The 18639-nt window shown below is 50.9% G+C and overlaps 1 protein-coding gene across 1 annotated transcript; it reads left to right on the top strand.

The window, feature by feature from the left end:
* Window positions 1-1239: 1239 nt before the first annotated feature.
* CD320 (CD320 molecule) lies at window positions 1240-5977 on the top strand. Its single transcript, XM_052643866.1, has 5 exons — window positions 1240-1425; window positions 4263-4388; window positions 4721-4924; window positions 5211-5366; window positions 5528-5977. Exons 1-5 carry the CDS (start codon window positions 1287-1289, stop codon window positions 5665-5667), a joined length of 765 nt encoding a protein of 254 aa, XP_052499826.1. The 5' UTR covers window positions 1240-1286; the 3' UTR covers window positions 5668-5977.
* The last annotated feature ends 12662 nt before the right edge of the window (window positions 5978-18639 follow it).

Raw genomic sequence — 18639 nt, 5'->3', positions numbered from 1 at the left:
CCAAAATCACTGCAGATGGTGACTGCAGCCAAGAAATTAAGAGACGCTTACTCCTTGGAAGAAAAGTTATGACCAACCTAGACAGCATATTCAAAAGCAGAGACATTACTTTGCTGACTAAGGTCCGTCTAGTCAAGGCTATGGTTTTTCTGTGGTCATGTATGGATGTGAGAGTTGGACTGTGAAGAAGGCTGAGCGCCGAAGAATTGATGCTTTTGAACTGTGGTGTTGGAGAAGACTCCTGAGAGTCCCGTGGACTGCAAGGAGATCCAACCAGTCCATTCTGAAGGAGATCAGCCCTGGGATTTCTTTGGAGGGAATGATGCTGAAGCTGAAACTCCAGTACTTGGGCCACCTCATGTGAAGAGTTGACTCATTGGAAAAGACTCTGATGCTGGGAGGGATTGGGGGCAGGAGGAAAAGGGGACGACAGAGAATGAGATGGCTGGATGGCATCACTGACTCGATGGATGTGAGTCTGAGTGAACTCCGGGAGTTGGTGATGGACAGGGAGGCCTGGCGTGCTCCGATTCATGGGGTCGCAAAGAGTTGGACACGACTGAGCGACTGAACTGAACTGAACTGAACTGAAGAAGTGTGCGTGAGAAGAGAAAGCCGACGCTACTTTCGCTTGTTTTGTTTCTGAAGTAAAGTATAAGCCCCTCCCTGTGGAGTCTGTGAGGATTAGGAGGTAGTGAGAACATCCTGAGGCTAGGGACAGAGCACCCAGGATGAAAGACAAGAACTGACATTTCGTTGATTTATCAGGCTCTGTTCCAGGCGTTGGGGATACAAGGAGCAACACAGCATTCTTGCCCTTCTGGGTCTGACATTCTAGTGCGGAATCAATAAATCAAAGTAGTATTAGTAAATAAAATATATAATAAGCTCGGGCGCACGAAAGAAGAAGGAGCGGGGAGGGGATGAGGCATTCCTAAGATAATCAGGCAGAACATTTGGTGCGTGAGGAACGTTAAATATCGTAAGATGACAATACTTGTCAGTACGAGTTCATTTGCATCTCCAGAGGTTTCTAATTTCAAATAGGCCCCATGCCTTTCGATATGTCTGTCACTGGGAAAAGAGGGGAAGACCCTCAAATCGGGGGCCCCCGGTATTCAGACACTTACGGTACTCAAAGCCCGGGGCTGCGGCGGGATCTCTGGCCGTGGGCCCCGCCCCGGGCGTGGGCCCCGCCCCCCGGATATGTGCGCAGGCGTGCGCGAGGATAAGAGACAGGCTGGGAGTGCGCGTGGACCCAGCCGGCGCGGAGCGGGGGTGGTACGATGAACGGTTGGGTGGCTCGGGGTCTATCGCGGCGTGCTGCGGCCCTAGGCCTGGGGCTGCGGGTACTGCTCGGCTTCGGGCTGTGCCTGGAGACCGCCCCGACTCCGATCCAGACCTGGTCCCCGACCCAGGCCCCAGGTGAGTGAACTTGCAGCCCGCGAGCCCTCTACCCCTGCAGTCTAGCTCCGCCTTCGCCCGCCAGCAGCGCCTCACCATTGGCTACGCCGCAAGTCTGTCCAGGACACTCCCCCCGCACATGGTTCTAGGGGAGCCTAGCCCTTGAAAGAGCCTTCCCCAATGGTGGACCCTGCGCCGGGATTGCTGTGCCTGCCTTTAACTGCGCTGCTTCGGCCCTCTCACACCCGGCACCTGCTCTGCTTTGTGGGGCCCCATTGTCACCTCCAAGCTGCCCTTCACTCCAGCATAAGCAGGAAAGTTCTTTACAGACTCTGGTTGTCCGACCTCCAACCTTAACGCGGCTGGTTATCTGGCGCCTGCTACCCGGGGCCATTTGCCTGAGTTTCCTCGGCGACCATCTCCCGCCCTCTCAACCTCTGCACCTTCCTTCTCTGGACTTACGAGAGAAAGAAAGATCTTCCCTGGCTCCCCAGGCCCTAGGACACGTTTGCCCTGGCCTCAGTGATGGTGGCTCTCTCAGAGGTTCCCAGAGGCAGTGGGGCAGGTTAAAATGACCTCCCTGTGCACACAGGTGCCCCCGACTTTCAGCTGTAGACTCAGGTGCACACACCCGCGGGTCCTGTCTTATCTGGTTCCCCTTCTTACTCCTGCCTTTTCAAGCTAAGTGTTCCTCCTTCCTTCAAGGATCAAGACATTAACCAAGCTCAGGCTCTTTACACCCTTGCAGTCTCTTCCCTTCAGCACCCTGAGGTAGGGACTCCTAGCGTGGCCCCTTTCCCAGGTGGGGAAACTGAGGCTGGGAGGGACAGTCACTGATCTCTCCAAACCACAGCCCTGTAAGGCCCCCTTGGCTCTGCTCTGCTGCCCACTTTATAGGACACACACAGACACTCCCTGATTCCAGGGAGGGAGGTCAGAGGTTGCTACGGAGAGGGGCAAGACTTGGGGAGGGAGCTGTCGGCTTTCGGACCCCCATGGCAGGGAAGGAAGTCGGCTCCAGGCCATTCCACAGAGCTCAGGGACGGTGGGGCCCACAGATATATTTGGGCCTGGAGGCCAGCTTGCAGACCGGCTGGCTTGTGGAGGGTGGGGCTTGGAGTGGGGCTTTCCTCAACCTTGCCCCTGTGAGCAGAGGTGGAAGGGGCAAGAGGACCAGAATCAAATGGAACAGAGCTAGGCTGGGGCCAAGCCAGGTATTTGCTACCCACCCTGCTGCACCCAGGAGGAAGCCATAAAGGCCACTCCCTTCCTCGGTCCCTCAGACTCCAGTCTGCTGGCCCAGCTTCCAGGCCCTTCTGTGTCCCTCCTGCTCAGGGTCCCGGAAGGCTCATATCTCAGCTGGACTCAGCCCAGACCGTTGTGTGAGCTGTGTCCATTTATCATCAGGCAGTACCCTGGGTTTATAGTCAAAAGGTCACGGCCCTGACCATCGCTAAGTGTCCACTTTACGCAGGTACCAGTTCAAGGGCCATTGTTCTAAGACGCTGGGCTTCAGGGGTCTCTGAGAGGGACCTGAGACCCCTCCCAGGAAATAAGCTGGAGACGTGAAGTCTGAGGAGGAAATCATGGAAGTGCAGAGGGGAGGGAGGAGAGGGAATACTGGGCCCGGGAACGGCATGGGCGAAAGGTGGAAATGGGCCAGGCCTCTTGCCACAGCAGCATGGTGGCTAGGCCAGAGGGAGCTTGATGAAGAGGAGGAATGTAGGAAGAAGCAAGTTCCAGGAAGGGTTCAGGGCTGGTCAGGACTTGCCGGCCACATACAGGATGTAGGCTGTGAGAGGGTCAAGGGACCAAGGGATGGTTTTGAGCAAAGGGGAGGCAAGGGTGGGTGGCCTAACGGTGTGACTCTGAGAGGTCCCTGGTGTCTGAGGGAGATGAGGGTGGGGAACCTGGGGAAGAGGTGGCAGAGTCAGGATGGGGAAAGTGGTCAGAAGTTCTGGGAGGACTTCAGTGGGTGGGTCAACAAGTCACGGTGACCAAGCAGGTCCTTTACGCAAGGCCTGGCTTTCCCCTTTGCTAAGTTGCTATTGTTCAGTCACTCAGTCGTGTCTAACTCTTTGCAGCCCCATGGACTGCAGCACGCCAGGCTTCCCTGTCCTTCATCATCTCCTGGAGTTTGCTCAAACTCGTGTCCATTGAGTCAATGATGCCATCCAACCATCTCATCCTCTGGCATCTCCTCCTCCTGCCCTCAGTCGTTCCCAGTATCAGGGTCTTTTCCAGTGAGTTGGCTCTTCACATCAGGTGGCCGAAGTATTGAAGCTTCAGCTTCAGCATCAGTCCTTCCAATGAATATTCAGGGTTGGGATAATCAGATAATCCTTTAGGATTGACTGGTTTGATCTCCTTGCTGTCCAGGGGACTCTCAAGAGTCTTCTCCTTTGCTAAGGATAGCTGGGTGGGACATAACAGGCCCTGTTGACCCTGACAGTGAGCCTGAGCCAGGCCAGGTTCAGAGATGGCCCCTCCCCTAGTCTGTTTAACCACAAGCTTGGAGAGACCCTTGGGGAGACCATCTGGCCATTTGGAGCCTGGTAAAGACCCCAGGAGCAGTGAGACCTGGGTTTGAACCCTGACTCTGCCACTAGCTTGTAGCCGTGGGCCTTTCCTCTCCTGTGTGTCTTCTGTAGAATGGGCATGGCTATAGAATCTGACCAGTAGGACTCTTGGTGAGGCTGTGAACTGCTGGGCTCCAGGCCCCCCCAACAGTGCACCCTTAGGAAAAGTGGTAACCACCAGTGTAGTTCCTGGGACCTGGCTTTCTCCTGGTGGTCGTAGCTTGTGACACTGTCCTCCTAGCTGAGGGTCCAGACCTCCCACTTGTGTGCGTCCCTCAGGCCCCAGTGCAGGCTCGTGCCCGCCCACCAACTTCCAGTGCCGGAGCGATGGCCGCTGTGTGCCCCTCATCTGGCGTTGCGACGTTGACCAGGACTGCCTTGATGGCAGTGATGAAGAGGAGTGCGGTGAGTGGCCATGCCCTGGGGGTGGGGCTTTTCAGGGCCATGGGAGGAGGTGCTTGTGGAAGGGGTGTGGGTTTCAGGCAAGGAACTCTGGGGTGGGAGGGGCCTCAAGGAGGGCGGCTGGATCTTTGGGTTAAAAGATGGGTTTGCAGGGCAGCAAGTTAGTGGGGTCTTGGTTGGAAGGTGGTGCTAATAGAAGGGCAGAGGCCTTGGGATGGGCAGACGTTATAGGGTCACTCATTCTCCGGAAGGTGGGGCTCGCAGCAGGGTGAGGAGTGGGGCGTACCTGTGCTCTCTTGGGTGGGTGTTTGGCCTGACTCACCCTGTACCCCCAGGTACTGAGGTACCCAATGTCAGCCCCTCCGCTTGTGACATCATGGATGACTGCCCTGACCGCAACAAGAGTCTTCTCAACTGCGGGCCCCAGCCCTGCCCGAAAGGCGAGCTGTGCTGCCTGCTGGATGGTCTGTGTATCCCAACCACATGGCTCTGCGATGGGCACCGGGACTGTTCTGACTACAGCGACGAGCTTGGCTGCGGTGTGTGCCTATGGGGGCAGGGAGGCTTGGTCAGTAGAGCAGGATGCCTGACACCTTCCAGTGTGTGACGAGGCTGGGAGCGTGCATGTGTGTGTCTGCCTGAGCCCGCATGCCCATGGGAATGCAGGAGGGCACTCAGGTAGCAGGTGCTCACCAGCCTTGCTCACTCAGTCTGGGGCTAGAGGGTGAGTCCCAAGTTCCCTCACCCCAGGGCACCGGGACACCCATTCATCCTTCCAGCCCCAGGGCTCCCTCCCCTGCTGCTGAATGCCTGGACTTGTTGCAGGAAACAAGACCCACCAGGAGGGGAGGACCATGTCCACGGGGACTCCTGCGACCCTGGAGAATGTCACTTATCTCAGAAATGCCACAGTCACCACCGAGGACTGGGACTCCGTTCAGTCTGGAAACCGAAGTGCTTATGGGATTATTGCAGTTGTAGGTAATATGAACAGCTCCTGCCCCCAAGCCCATGCCCACACCTGGAAGCTGCCCTGGAGAATGGACAAGCTACATGCTCCCCTTTCCAGTGTGTTGGGAACTTGGTGGATGTGGGGGCCTCCCGCCACCCCCTCACCCACTCTCCTCTCTCTTTCCCCACAGCAGTGCTCAGTGTCAGTCTGGCTGCTGGCATCCTGTTTGCGTTGTCCCGGCTCTGTGCCCAGGGATGCCTGGACCCGCTGGGGCTGCTGGTGTTCATGAAGGGGTCACTGCAGCCAGAGAGGAAGACCTCGGTGCTCTGAGCATGCGCTCTCACCCCCATATCACACGTTCCCCAAGTATGGCAGGTAGAGAGGACCCACACGTGGCTGCTACCATATCAGCCCCCAGACCTGGCTTCTTCTGTCCTCACAGCGCCAAGCACCTGTGCTCCTGCATATGTGACCCTGGAGGCTGGGGTTGCCCGGACCCTCCCCTTGATACGAAGAGCCTGGATGGGGAACATGTCACAGCCGGAGCTGAGGGGCTGGCCCCGGATCACTCTTGGGGCGGCCCCCTTACTCAGACACTATTGCTACCTCTGTTTGAGAGTGGTGATTAAAGCTAGTTCACATCCTCTGCCTGCCTTTGGGCCTCTGTCTCCCTCTGCCTGGGTGGCCTGGGGGCTCTGTGGGGGAGTGCCTGCCTGTAGAGGGTGGGAATCAGGGACCCAGCCCTGGGCACCCTCTTGGCCACTCTGCCTCCTGGAATCAGGACAGGGGACGGTGGGGCTGGGAACAGTTTGCACTCCTAGAGAGGAGTAGATCTGGGGTGGTGCCTCTTGGAGTGCTGGCTGGGGGACCTCCATCCGTTTCAGCTTCCTGTCTTTGAGACAGAAGCTGGATGGCCCCCGGTTGGTCTCCACCTTGTTTCAAAATGTAGGTTTTATTATTATTTAGGCATTGAGGCCTGAAAAGACTGATACTGAAGCTAAAGCTTCAATCTTTTGGCCACCTGATGCAAAGAGCTAACTCATTGGAAAAGACTGATGCTGGGAAAGATTGAGGGCCAAAGGAGAAGGGGGCAGAGAGGATGAGATGGCTGGATAACATCACTGACTCAGTGGACATGAATCTGAGCAAGCTCTGGGAGATAGTGGAGGACAGGGAAGCGTCGGGTGCTGCAGTCCATGGGGTCGCAAAGAGTTGGACACGACTGTGCAACTGAGCTGCAGCAGCAGCTGGGGTGTCAGCACTGACTGTTATAAATGTCTCAGCCTGTCAACAGCGAGAACAGCACCTAGGACACCCACTGGGTCCCTATTACAGCAAGACCCCGACAGATGCTCCCCAACCAGAGCCAGTGGGGTGGCTGGACCAGTGCAGGATGTACTTCAGCAAAAACTGGTTGCACTGTGCGTGATGCAGAACTTCCCCGACAAGGAACTGAACGCATGACCCCTGGACTGGAAGTGCAGAATCTTAACTACTGGCCCGCTGGGGAAGTCCTGGCCATCAAGGAACTTTGAGGGACAAGATTTGTCCTGAAGGTCCTGGAGGGTACACGGCAGGCCCCCCTCACTGAGAGAGATCAAGGTGGGGAGGACTTCCCTGGTGGTCCAGAATCTGCCTGCCAGTATGGGGGACATGGGTTCAGTCCAGGCTCTGGGAAGATTCCACATGCTTTGGCACAACTAAGCCCGTGCGCTACAGCTACCGAGCCCGTGTCCCAGAGCCTGTGCTCTGCAAGAAGATAAGCCCCCGCAATGAGAAGCCCTTGCATAGCAACTAGAGAGCGGCTCCCACTTGCTGCAGCTAGAGAAAGCTGGTGCACAGCCGTGAAGACCCAACGTAGCCAAGTTAAATAAAATTAATGGAAGGACTGACGCTGAAGCTGGAACTCTGATCCTTTGGCTACCTGATGTGAAGAGCTGACTCACTGGAAAAGACCCTAATGCTAGGAAAGATTGGGGGCAGGAGGAGAAGCGGATGACAGAGGGCAAGATGGTTGGATGGCATCACCGACTCAGTGGACACAAGTTTGAGCAAACTCTGGGAGATGATGAAGGACAGGGAAGCCTGGTGTGCTGCAGTCCATGGGATTGCAAAGAGTTGGACATGACTGAGCAACTGAATAACAACAACAAATTAAAAAAAAATTTTTTTTAAAGATCCTTGGGGGAGAGAGAGGGAAAGCAGGCCTAGGGCTCTGCCTATATTAGGGCCTGAGGGTCAGAAGCCTCAAGTTCACTCGATTAAAGCACAAGAGCTGGAACTAGGGTCCCAGAAGGAAATCAGGTGGTAACTGATCACCTAAGTTATCAGTTATCCAGGACCCCCAGGGTTTCTAAAAGGGGCACCTTCATGGGTGCGTCACGTAATAACCAGGTAGGTTGTATTGCTAGTAGCTGTGTTGTGCAGCTGGTGATGTGTTTGTTCACAACGTTCATGATGGACGTCAGCAATCAAAAGCTTAGTGTCAGGGACTTCCAGTGGTTAAGGCTCCAGGCTTCCAATGCAGGGGCATGGGTTCAATCCCTAATCGGGGAACTAAGACCCTGCATGCTGAGTGGTGTGGCCAAAAAAGGAGAAAAGTTTACCGTCAGGCAGTCACACTGCACTGGCCCTAGGGATGAGCAGGGCAGGGGGATGGTGGCTCTGGGTTGGTTGGTCTGCACACGAGAGGCAGAAGTCACTGGTGACTTGTTAGTTATCTCCAGTAACTCACTCCTTGAGGGACAGTCCGTTCCTGGGCAGTGAGGCCCCAGCTGCCAGGGTGTTGAGACTATAGAAAGGGGAAATTCGCTGGCAGTCCAGTGGTTACAACTCTGAGCTTTCATTGCCCGGGCTGTGGGTTCAAAACCAAGTCAGGGAACTAATCCCTCAGGCTGTGTGGTGGAGCCAAAAAATACAAAGAATACATGAAGTGTGGTTAATATACCCTAGCTGTGGGGTGATGAGGACAGACTTCTCCTCTCTTATTTTTTTCATGTCCTAATGGGGTGGCCAGGGCCCTGGTACCCTGGGGAGGCACCCACCCAGGTACCCACACAGTGTCTTGGGGCTCGGACATCCAGCAGGCAGAGAGCTGGGCCCTGATGACAAGATGCTGGGAGAGGACAGAGTTTCCTGGGGGTCTGAAAGTTCAGCTTTGGGACCCTGCTCCCATAGGAGATGGGTTGTTTTTGTTTTGTTTTGTCTGTGCAGCCAGGGTTGAGGGATCTTAGTTCCCTGACCAGGGATTGAACCTGCGCCCTTGGCAGTGAAAGTGTAGAGTCTTAACCACTAGACCACTGGGCAGTTGCCCATGGGATTTGAAGTCTGGGCCTCAGGCAGCGTGTTACGGGCTTGAGTTCTCTGTCAGGCAGCTGTGGGGGCTTGGTAGGTGGGCTGCAGCCAGGATAGGGGACCTTGACCAACAGTGGAGCAGAGGGTGCCCAGCCTCCTGGGGTACAAGGCCTTCCCTTGGTGCCCGCTGGGCACCCCCAGCCCCCAAGCTGGCCCAAGTTTCACGCTGCAGAACCGGCACACTGATGGGCTTCTGGTTGTCAGGAAGGAGTTACGCCAGATAGTAGAATTTTCTTTTTTTTTTTAAGATTTTTTTTCCACCTTCATTTTTGTTCAGGCGTGGCCAGCCAGAGTGGGCCATGGAGGCAGGTCAGGGGGTGCGAGGCTGGTGTCAGACGCCACCTGAGCTGATGAGGTCTAAGGTCTGGATCTTCCTCGGGTGTCAGCTGGGTTTTCAGTGATCAGCGGCACAAACCACTCTGTACCCACTGGCCCCAAACTCCCACTGGTATATTCTCTCACCTGGCTGGTGTCTCTTTATCTTCCCATGAATGGTGGCTGCTAGCATCTCGGGGCTGGACTGGCTGGATGTCACTGTGTCACTGGACGGCACCAGGGTCATGTCTGGTGCACAGGTGGGTGGGGGTGCCTGGGACAGCTGGCCCTCTCCCTCTGTGTGGCTTCTCCAGTTGGCCCTTCTATGTGGTCACCCGAGGGGGATGACTGAAGTCCTTTTCTGACAACTCGGGTTTCCCCCAAAGTAGAGAGCCGAAGCCCCCAGACCTTCTAACACTCAGACCTAGAACAGGGCCACCAGTTCCTCCGTGTTCTGCTGATTCAGTGGAGTTTCAGGTCAGCCCAGATGTGTGTCAGGGGCAGAGGTGGTGACCCCACAAGGGCATGAACACCAGGGAGGCCTGGTTCCTCAGGGCCACCAAGGGGACAGAGGGTCGGGAACGGGCAGGCCACGGTGGGTGACTCCTGGCCACCAGAGCCTGCTGAGTGACTGGGCAAGTGGCTTTGCTGTCCGAGGGCCAGCTTCGTCATTGGCACACTGGGGCAGCCACGGTTACAAACACCTGTCTCGCTTGAGCAGGCCGGGATTTCAGCAGCCTTTGTTCTCTTGAGCAGGGTCACTGTGTGCTGCGTGTACTGCCAGTTACCCATCCTATCCTGTGGGCAACAAGCCCAGCGAGTCACTTTCAGGATACTCCGGGGGGGTGTCCAGGTTGAAAAGGGAGGAGGGATGTTGAGGGGGGGAACGTGGTCAGTGGGCCTGGGTCCTGGCGCTTGGGGAATTCTGATGGGCCTGAGAAGTGAAGGGATGGAGTGGGGTGAGGGCTGCAGTGCTGAAGATAGGGGGTCCAGGGTGTGTGTGTGTGTCTGTATATATCTATCCAGCTCTCACCATTTCTCTCTTTTTCGTTGAGGGAAACTCACATAGTGTTAAATTAGCCATTAGCTATTTTAAAATCTGGGCTTCTCTGGTGGCTCAGCGATAAAAGAATCCGTCTGTCAATTCAGGAGACCCAGGTTCGAACCCTGGGTCGGGAAGATCCCCTGGAGAAGGAAATGGCAACCCACTCCGCCGTTATTGCCTGGAAAATTCCATAGACAGAGGAACCTGGTGGGCTACAGTCCATAGGGTCACAAAGAGTCAGACATAACTTAGTGACTAAACAACAGTTTTAAAGTCTACCATGCATTTACTACACTTGCAGAGTTGTGTGACCCTCAACTCTATCTAGCTGCAAAACATTTTTATCTCCCAAAAGAGAAACTCCCTCCCCATTTGGGGTCATTCCTTCCCCCATCCCCTAAGCCTAGGCACTCTAGAGCCCCTGCTCCAGAATTAAGAGCCTTCTTGCTGCAACTAAGACTGATGCAACTAAAAAAAAAAAAAAAAAGATCTTTGTTGGGGACTTCCCTGGTGGTCCACTGGTGAGGACTCCATGCTTTCACTGCAGGGGCTGGAGTAGGATCCTTGGTTGGGGAACTAAGATCCCAAAAGCCAAGTCCAGAAAAAAAAAGATAGCTGAATGGCATTATACTAGGTATTAGGCACTGTTCTAGGTGTGCAGGATACAGCAATAAAGGAAAAAGACCCCCTAAAAGTGGGGAGGATGTTTCTGCTGACAGTGGAGGGGGTACACTGTTATGATGGATGGGCACTCAAGTGGGAGTCTGGAGGCGATCATAGTGGTCCAGGAAGGGCATCATGGCGCTGGTGCAGGGTGGGGCCGTGCAGGTGGTGAGAAGTGGTCGGATTCTCTACGGGAAAGTCGATCTCCTGTGGCCGTGAGAAAGAGGAAGCAAGAGCGCCTCCGAGGTACCTGGGGTGAACTGCGGAAGGATGGAGCCCGCCATGCTGGGGAGGAAGAGGGGGGAGGCGGGGAGGAGGGAGGGGGCCACTGGGAGTAGAGCTCTGGACCTGCGGGGCCACCACGTGGAGAGATCAGGAAGGCGCTCGGACTGTGGGTTGGAGAGAGAAGTTCAGTTGTCTCAGTGGGTGTCCCTGGATTGGAGAGGAGGAGGGAGTGTCCCCATAACTAGCGGTTTCTGGGGGTGAGGAAGAATCAGGAAAGGAGGAGCGACCATAGGGATGAGAAGGAAACCCGGAGAGTTCAGGACGGAGTGAATCAAATAAAAAAGCACCATGGGGCCCAGGCTGCGACGCTTCCTGTAAAACAGGGAGAGGGGGAGACCTGGGGTTCAACAATGGGGAGGTCATTGGTGATGAAGGCAAAAGCAGTTCCACAGGTTGAAGATAAAGTAGGAAGGAGAAAGGGTGTGTGGGGGACTTTTTCTACAGTTTTTCTTGGGTGGGGCAGAGTGGAGGCTGAGACTGGGGCAGAGTGGAGGCTGAGACTAGGGCAGAGGCTGAGACTAAGGCAGAGGCTGAGACTAGGGCAGAGGCTTTTTTTTTTTTTTTGCCTTAAAGTGGAAGATGCCCAGGAGACAAGCTCTAATTGGGGGAGGGGAGCAAAAACAGAAGACAAGTGATGGTGGGGGTTACCGCAAAATTGGAACCCGGGTAAGTTGCTGGTGGCAGTGTAAAGTGCTGCAGCTGCTGGGGAAGAGAGTTGGCGCTTTCTCGAAAGTTAAACAGAATTACCACATCACCAGAAGCTCCACTCCTAGGAATGTATCCCAAGTAACTGAAAACAGCTATTCAGGCAAATACGTGTACCTGCTTGTTCCTAGCAACGTCATTCACATCACTTAAAAGACGGGAACAATCCATGTATCCCGTCATGGATGAATGGCCATATAGAATGTGGTCTGACCAGAACGGAATACTATCCGGTCACGACAACAAAGGCAGTTCTGACACACGCTACAGTGTGACTGAACCTTGAATACATACACAGAGCAAAAGGAACTAGAGGCCAAAAGTCAGGGTGCATGAGTTCATTTAGCCTGTGACATGTCCAGAATAGAGAAATCCACAGAGACTGGATCAGCGGTTGCCAGGGGCTGGTGGAGAGCAGGTAAGGGGAAACAGCTGCTTACTAAATAAGTGGTGGGGTTCCCTCGTGGTTCAGTGGGTTAAGAGTCTGCTTCACAAGGCAAAGGACACCAGTTCAATCACTGGTCTGGGAAGATCCCACATGCTACGGAGCAAATAAGCCTGTGTGCCACAACTCCTGAGTCCGGTTGCTGCAGCTACTGAAGCCTGTGAGCCTACAGCCTGTGCTTGGCAGCAGCAGGCCGCCTCAAGAAGAAGCCTTGTACCGCAACGAAAAGTAGCCCCTGCCTGAGACAACTAGAGAAAACCCTCGTGCAGCAAAGAAGACCCGCCACAGCCAAAAAATAAATAAATACAACTTGAAAATAAATAAGCAGTGATAAAAAATATTTGAAAAACTTTGTATTTAGATCAGTTTTAGGTTCACAGGAAAATGAGGAAGGTAGCTACAGATACTTCCCCTATATTCCATGCCCCCACACAGGCAAGGCCTCCCCCATTATGAGTACCAGAGTGGTACCTTTCTTACAATCCATAAACCTACAGTGACATGTCATTATCACCCCAAATCTGTAGTTTGCCTTCTAGTTCATTCTTGGTTCTGTACACTCTATGGGTTTGGACGAATGTATAACAACATAGGTCCATATAGTCAAAGCTATGGTATTTCCAGTGATCATGTATGGGTGTAAGAGTTGAACCATAAAGAAGGCTGAACACCAAAGGATTGACACTTTGGAACTGTGGTGCTGGAAAAGACTCTTGTGAGTCCCTTGGACTGCAAGGAGATGAAAGCAATCACTCCTAAAGGAAATCAACCCTGAATATTCACTGGAAGGTCTGATGCTGAAGCTGAAGCTCCAATACTTTGGCCACCTGATGTGAAGAGCTGACTCGTCGGAAAAGACACTGATACTGGGAAAGACTGAGGGCAGGAGAAGAAGGGGGTGACAGAGGATGAGATGGTTGGATGGCATCACTGACTCAATGGACATGATTTTGAGCAAACTCTGGGAAATGGTGAAGGACAGGGAAGCCTAGCGTGCTGCAGTCCATGGGTGGCAAAGACACAACTTAGTGACTAAACAACAACAACAATGATGATGTGTATCCACCGTTACAGCATACAGAGTATTTTCACTGCCCTAAAAATCCTCTGTGCTCCACCTATTCACCTCTCCCTACCCTCTGATTCCTGGAAACCACTCATCTTGTTACTGTCTCCATAGTCTTGCCTTTCCTCAAAGTGCCATAGAGATTGAATCAGGCAGCATGTAGCCTTTTCAGATTGGCTCCTTTCACTTAGTCATATGCATTTAAGTTTCCTCCATGTCTTTTCATGGCCTCATCGCTCATTTCTTTTCAGCTCTGAGTAACATTTTATTGTTTGGATGTACTACAGTTTATCCACTCACCTGCTGAAAGATGTCTTGGTTGTGTCCAACTCTTGGTAATTATGAATTAGGCTTCTATAAACAGCTGTGTGCAGGTTTTTGTGTGCCCAAACTGTGAGCAGTTTTCAGCTGCTCTGGGTAAGTACCAAGGAGTGCTGTTGCTGGATCATATGGTAAGAGTATGTTTAGTTTTGTAAAGAAATTGCCAAATTGCTTTCCAGAGTGACTGGACCATTTTGCATTCCACCAGCAATGAGCCAGAGTTCCTGTTGCTCCAATCCCTCACCAACAATTGGTGTTGTCTGTTTTCTGGATTTGGGCCATTTCTCATAGGTGTGTACTGGTTTCTTGTTGTCTTAACTTGCAATTCCCTGATGATACACGTGGAGCACCTTTTCATGTGCTTGTTTGCACTATGAACATGTTTGGAACTCTATGTTGGTGACAGTTGCACGGTTTTATGAATATACTAAATGCACTGAAGTTTATCTTATTTTTAACAGTTCTTTGTATTTTTTGGACGTGCTGGGTCTCTGTTGCTGCGTGGCTTTTCTCTAGTTGTGGTGTGCAGGGGCATCTTTGTGGTCCACTGGCCTCTCATTTTGATGGCTCCTCTTGTTGCAGAGCACCGGCTCTAGGGCGCGTGGGCTCCAGCAGTTACAGCATGTGGGCTCGAAAGTTGTGGCTCCCAGGCTCTAGGGCACAGGCTCAGTAGTTGTGGTGTGCGGGCTTAGCTGCTCTGAGGCACGTGGGATCTTCCCAGACCAAGGATCGAACCTGTGTCTCCTGCATTGGCAGGTGAATTCTTTACCACTGAGCCACAAAGGAAGCCCCTGACGTTTATTTTAAATGGTTAATTCTACGTTATGTCAGTTTCATCTCAGTAATAAAACAAAAAGGTGAAAAATGAATCAGCATACTTGTTTTGCTGGCGGGAATAATCTAATGGAGAAGGAGGACTGTTGGGGTGACTCGTTAAACAGTCGGGTGGGAGCTGGTGGAGGTGGCCTGGATTTGTTAGATCAGGGCAAATTGTTTCCTCATAGAAGCAGGAAGGGGAGATGGGCTGGTGCATGGTTCTGGATGCAGGTCGGCAGGTTGGTGGGGCGGGAGGTGGCGGCGATAGAAATTTTTTTCCTACTGGTTTTTGTTTTCTCGTGATGCTGTCTGTTCTGCCACAATGGTTGGTAAACGGCGCGGCGGGTGGGGGGGAATAATGTTGGTATAAGGAGGAAATGGCAGTACATTCTAAGCTTGCTTTTTCAACCCCTTGACGAACACAGGAAGTCACCAGTAGGTGGCGCTCTCTGCGCGCGATTGACGTCCATCCAGCCACGGATTTCCTTTAGCCCACATGCTTTTTTTCGCTTCTACCCCGCCCGCCGTTTATTCATTCGCCTTTGCCTGCATCCTTCCTCACTGTTTTCCATCAAGGGACCTTCACCTTTCGGTTTTTATTTTATCTTTATTAAAAGTTCTTTTTCTTTGTTTTGTTTTGTTTTTCACCTTTGTATTTTTTCATTGTAAGTTATACATAACACGAAATTTACCGTTTTAACCGGTTTAAGGGCACAATTCAGTGGCACTGAGTACATTCATCTTCTGCGAGCGTCACCACCATCCATCTCCAGAATTCCTTTCATCTTGCAAACTGAAACTCTGTGCTCATTAAACACTAACCCCCAGCCCCTGGTAACCATTGTTCTAACTTTCTGTCTCTATGAATTTGACTACTCTGGGGACCTATCCTGGAGAAGGAAATGGCAACCCACTCCAGTGTTCTTGCCTGGAGAATCCCAGGGACGGGGGAGCCTGGTGGGCTGCCGTCTATGGGGTCGCACAGGGTCGGACACGACTGAAGCAACTTAGCAGTAGCAGCAGCATGGGACCTCACATTAATGGAGGCATACAGTGTTTATCCTTTGGTGACTGGTTCTTTCATTCAGCATAATGTCCTCAGGGTTCATCCATGTTGTAGCATATGTCAGAATTTCTGAATCACTTTATTTTATTTATGATTTATTTAATTTTTATTCATATTTATTTATTTTATCTGCCCCCTACAGTGGAAGCACAGAGTCTTAACCACAGTCTTAACCACCAGAGAAGCCCTCTGAATTTTTTAAAAAGACGAGTTCCTATATTTCTTGATGCCTATTTGAAATGTAACAGTTAAAAATTTAACTTTTAAACTCTACTGGCGATCGATCGTAAGCTCCTTTCTGCTCTTGTTAAGGCTCTGTCTTCAGGCTTGCTAGGATGTTGACCTGGCACCGCCCCCACCCCAACCCCACCCCCACTTCCTGCACCAGTCCTAACCCTCTCAGGTCCCCAGATCCTGGAACACACGCGTGGTGCTGGGGCAAAAATAAGCATCTATGTTAGAAGCAAGTCCATTTGCCGACAGAGATCAATCAGCCTTGGATTTCTGAGGCTGACTCCTCCATGTTCTTCTGGCCAGCTTGTCCTTGGCCATGAAGTGATTTTCCTCCCCACACTGTGAGATTTGAGTAGCAGTATTTTAAAAACGTTTTTATTGAAGTATAGTTGATTTACAATTTTGTGCTAGTTTCAAGGGTACAGCAAAGAGATTCTTTTTGATTTTTTTTTTTTTTTTTTTTCAGATTCTTTTGGCTTAGTGGTCAAAAACCTTCCTGCCAGTGCAGGAGCTGCAGGAGACGCTGGTTCAATCCCTGGGTAGGGATTTCCCTGGAGGAGGAAGTGGAAGCCCACTCCAGTATTCTTGCCTGGGGAATCCCATGGACAGAGGAGCCTGGAGGGCTACAGTCCATGGGATTGCAAAGAGTTGGACAAGACTGAGTCACTGAGCATGCGTGCGCGCAATTACAAGATATTGAGTATATTTCCCTTTGCTATACAATAGGTCCTTGCTGGTTACCTATTTTATATATGTGTATATGTTAATCCCAAATTCCTAATTTATCCTTTCTCCCTCCTTTTCTTCTTTGGTAACCATAAATTTGTTTTCTGTGTCTGTGAAGTCTATTTCTGTTTTGTAAATAAGTTCATTTGTATCATTTTTTTTTTAGATTCCACATATAAATGATATTATGTGATATTTGGCTTTCTCTTTCTGATTTACTTTGCTTAGTGTGATAATCCCTAGGTCTATCCACATTGCCACAAATGACATTATTTCATTCTTTTTTTAAATAACTCAGTAATATTCTATTGTATTTATAATTTATATGTATCACATCTTTTTTTTACCGATTTATCTGTCAATGGACATTTAGGTTGCTTCCATATCTGTGGGTAGTATTTTATCTAAGATTTTTGCTTCTATGGACATCATTGAAAACTGGTGTGAATTTTCCTACCTTGCTCCATATTCTTATCTCTCTTCATTGAGGTGAAATTCACAAGAAGAAAATCAACCTTTTGAAAGCAAACAATTCAGGGACTAATTTAGGCTACTCTCAATGTTGAGCAACCATCACCTCTGTCTAGTTCCAAAACATTTCCATCGTCCCAAAAGGAAACCCTGTACTCATTAAACAGATGCCCATTCCTTCTCCTCCCCTCACGCTAGTAACCACCAATTTGCTTTCTGTCTCTGTAGATTTACCTATTCTGGATGTCTCATATTAACAGAATTATACAATATGTAACCTTTTAAGTCTGGCTTCTTTCACTTGACATACTGGGTTTTCCAGGTTTGGCCATGCTGTAGCCTTATTTGGTTATGGTTTGTAGTCTTTCTCACCCTCTTAAAAGAAGTTGGGTATTCTACCCTACCTCTACTTTAAAATATTTTTTAATTTATTTAGGCTGGGCTGGGTCTTTGTTGCCGCACAAGCCTCCCCTAGCTGTGTCGAGCGAGGGGTACTGTCTAGTTGCGGTTGAGCGAGGGGTACTGTCTAGTTGCGGTTGAGCGAGGGGTACTCTCTAGTTGCGGTTGAGCGAGGCGTACTCTCTAGTTGCGGTTGAGCGAGGCGTACTCTCTAGCTGCGGTTCACGGGCTCCTGTTTGCGGTGTCTTGTCTTGTTGCGGAGCATGGACTCTGGAGCACTGGCTCAGTGGTTGTGGTGCCTGGGCTGTGTTGCTCCATGGCATGTGGGAACTTCCTGGACAGGGATCGAACCCATCTCCCCTGAATTGCCAGGTAGATTCTTATCCACTGGACCACCAGGGAAGTCCTGCACCCTACTTTTTTCTTTTTTAAAAAAATCTTGGTATCAGTTTGAATAAGATGGGAATTACGTGCTACTTGTAATGGTGATAAAACTTGACTGTAAAATCCTCTATGTTTTGTGCTTTAAGGAGAGGTAGGTTTCTGTTTTCTACCATTATTCCAAGTTCATTGACATTTATGGGTCTAGTCAAGTGTTCTGATTCTTCATGATGCAATTTTTGCATTTTGTATCTCCCCATAAATAAATTCATTTCATCTTGATTTTTAAATTTATCAGCACATAGTTTGTATAGTTTTTAAAAATTGCCTTCTACCATTTTCCTGTCCCATTTCCTCCCCTGCCTCTGGTACCTACCAATCCGTTCTTTGAATCTATGAGCTTGGTTTGTTTTTCTTTTTAAGATTCCACATGTAAGTGAGATCATACAATATTTGTCTTTCTCTCTCTGACTTATTTCATTTAGCATAATGCCTTTAAGATCCATCCATGTGGTTGCAAATGGCAGGATTTCCTTTTTGTGCCTGAATAACATTCCACTGTATATACATCACATCTTCTTTATCTGTTCATCTGTCAGTGGACACTTAAGATTGTTTCCGTATCTTGGCTATTGTAAATATTGTCGCTGTGAAAATGGGGGGCGGTGCGCTTATCTTTTTAAGACAGTGATTTTGTTTCCTTCAGAAAAAAACCGATAAGTGGAGTTGCCAGATCAGATGGTGATTGTATTTTGGTCACCTGATAAGAACAGCCGATTCATCAGAAAAGTCCCTGATGCTGGAAAAGATTGAGGGAAGAAGAAGAGGGTGTCAGAGGATGAGACGGCTGGACGTGCATTGCATCACCAATGCAACGGACATGAACTTGGGCAAACTTCGGGAGATGGTGATGGACAGGGAGGCCTGGGGTGCTGCGGTCCATGGGGTCACGAAGAGTCAGACACAACTGAGTGACTGAGCAACAACAAATGGTACTGTGTTTTTAATTT

The sequence above is a fragment of the Budorcas taxicolor genome, chromosome 7, assembly GCF_023091745.1.
Source record: "Budorcas taxicolor isolate Tak-1 chromosome 7, Takin1.1, whole genome shotgun sequence".
In the NCBI taxonomy this organism is placed as follows: domain Eukaryota; kingdom Metazoa; phylum Chordata; class Mammalia; order Artiodactyla; family Bovidae; genus Budorcas; species Budorcas taxicolor.
The sequence above is the reverse complement of the archived record's forward strand: the minus strand, read 5'-3'. Positions and strand labels throughout refer to the sequence as shown.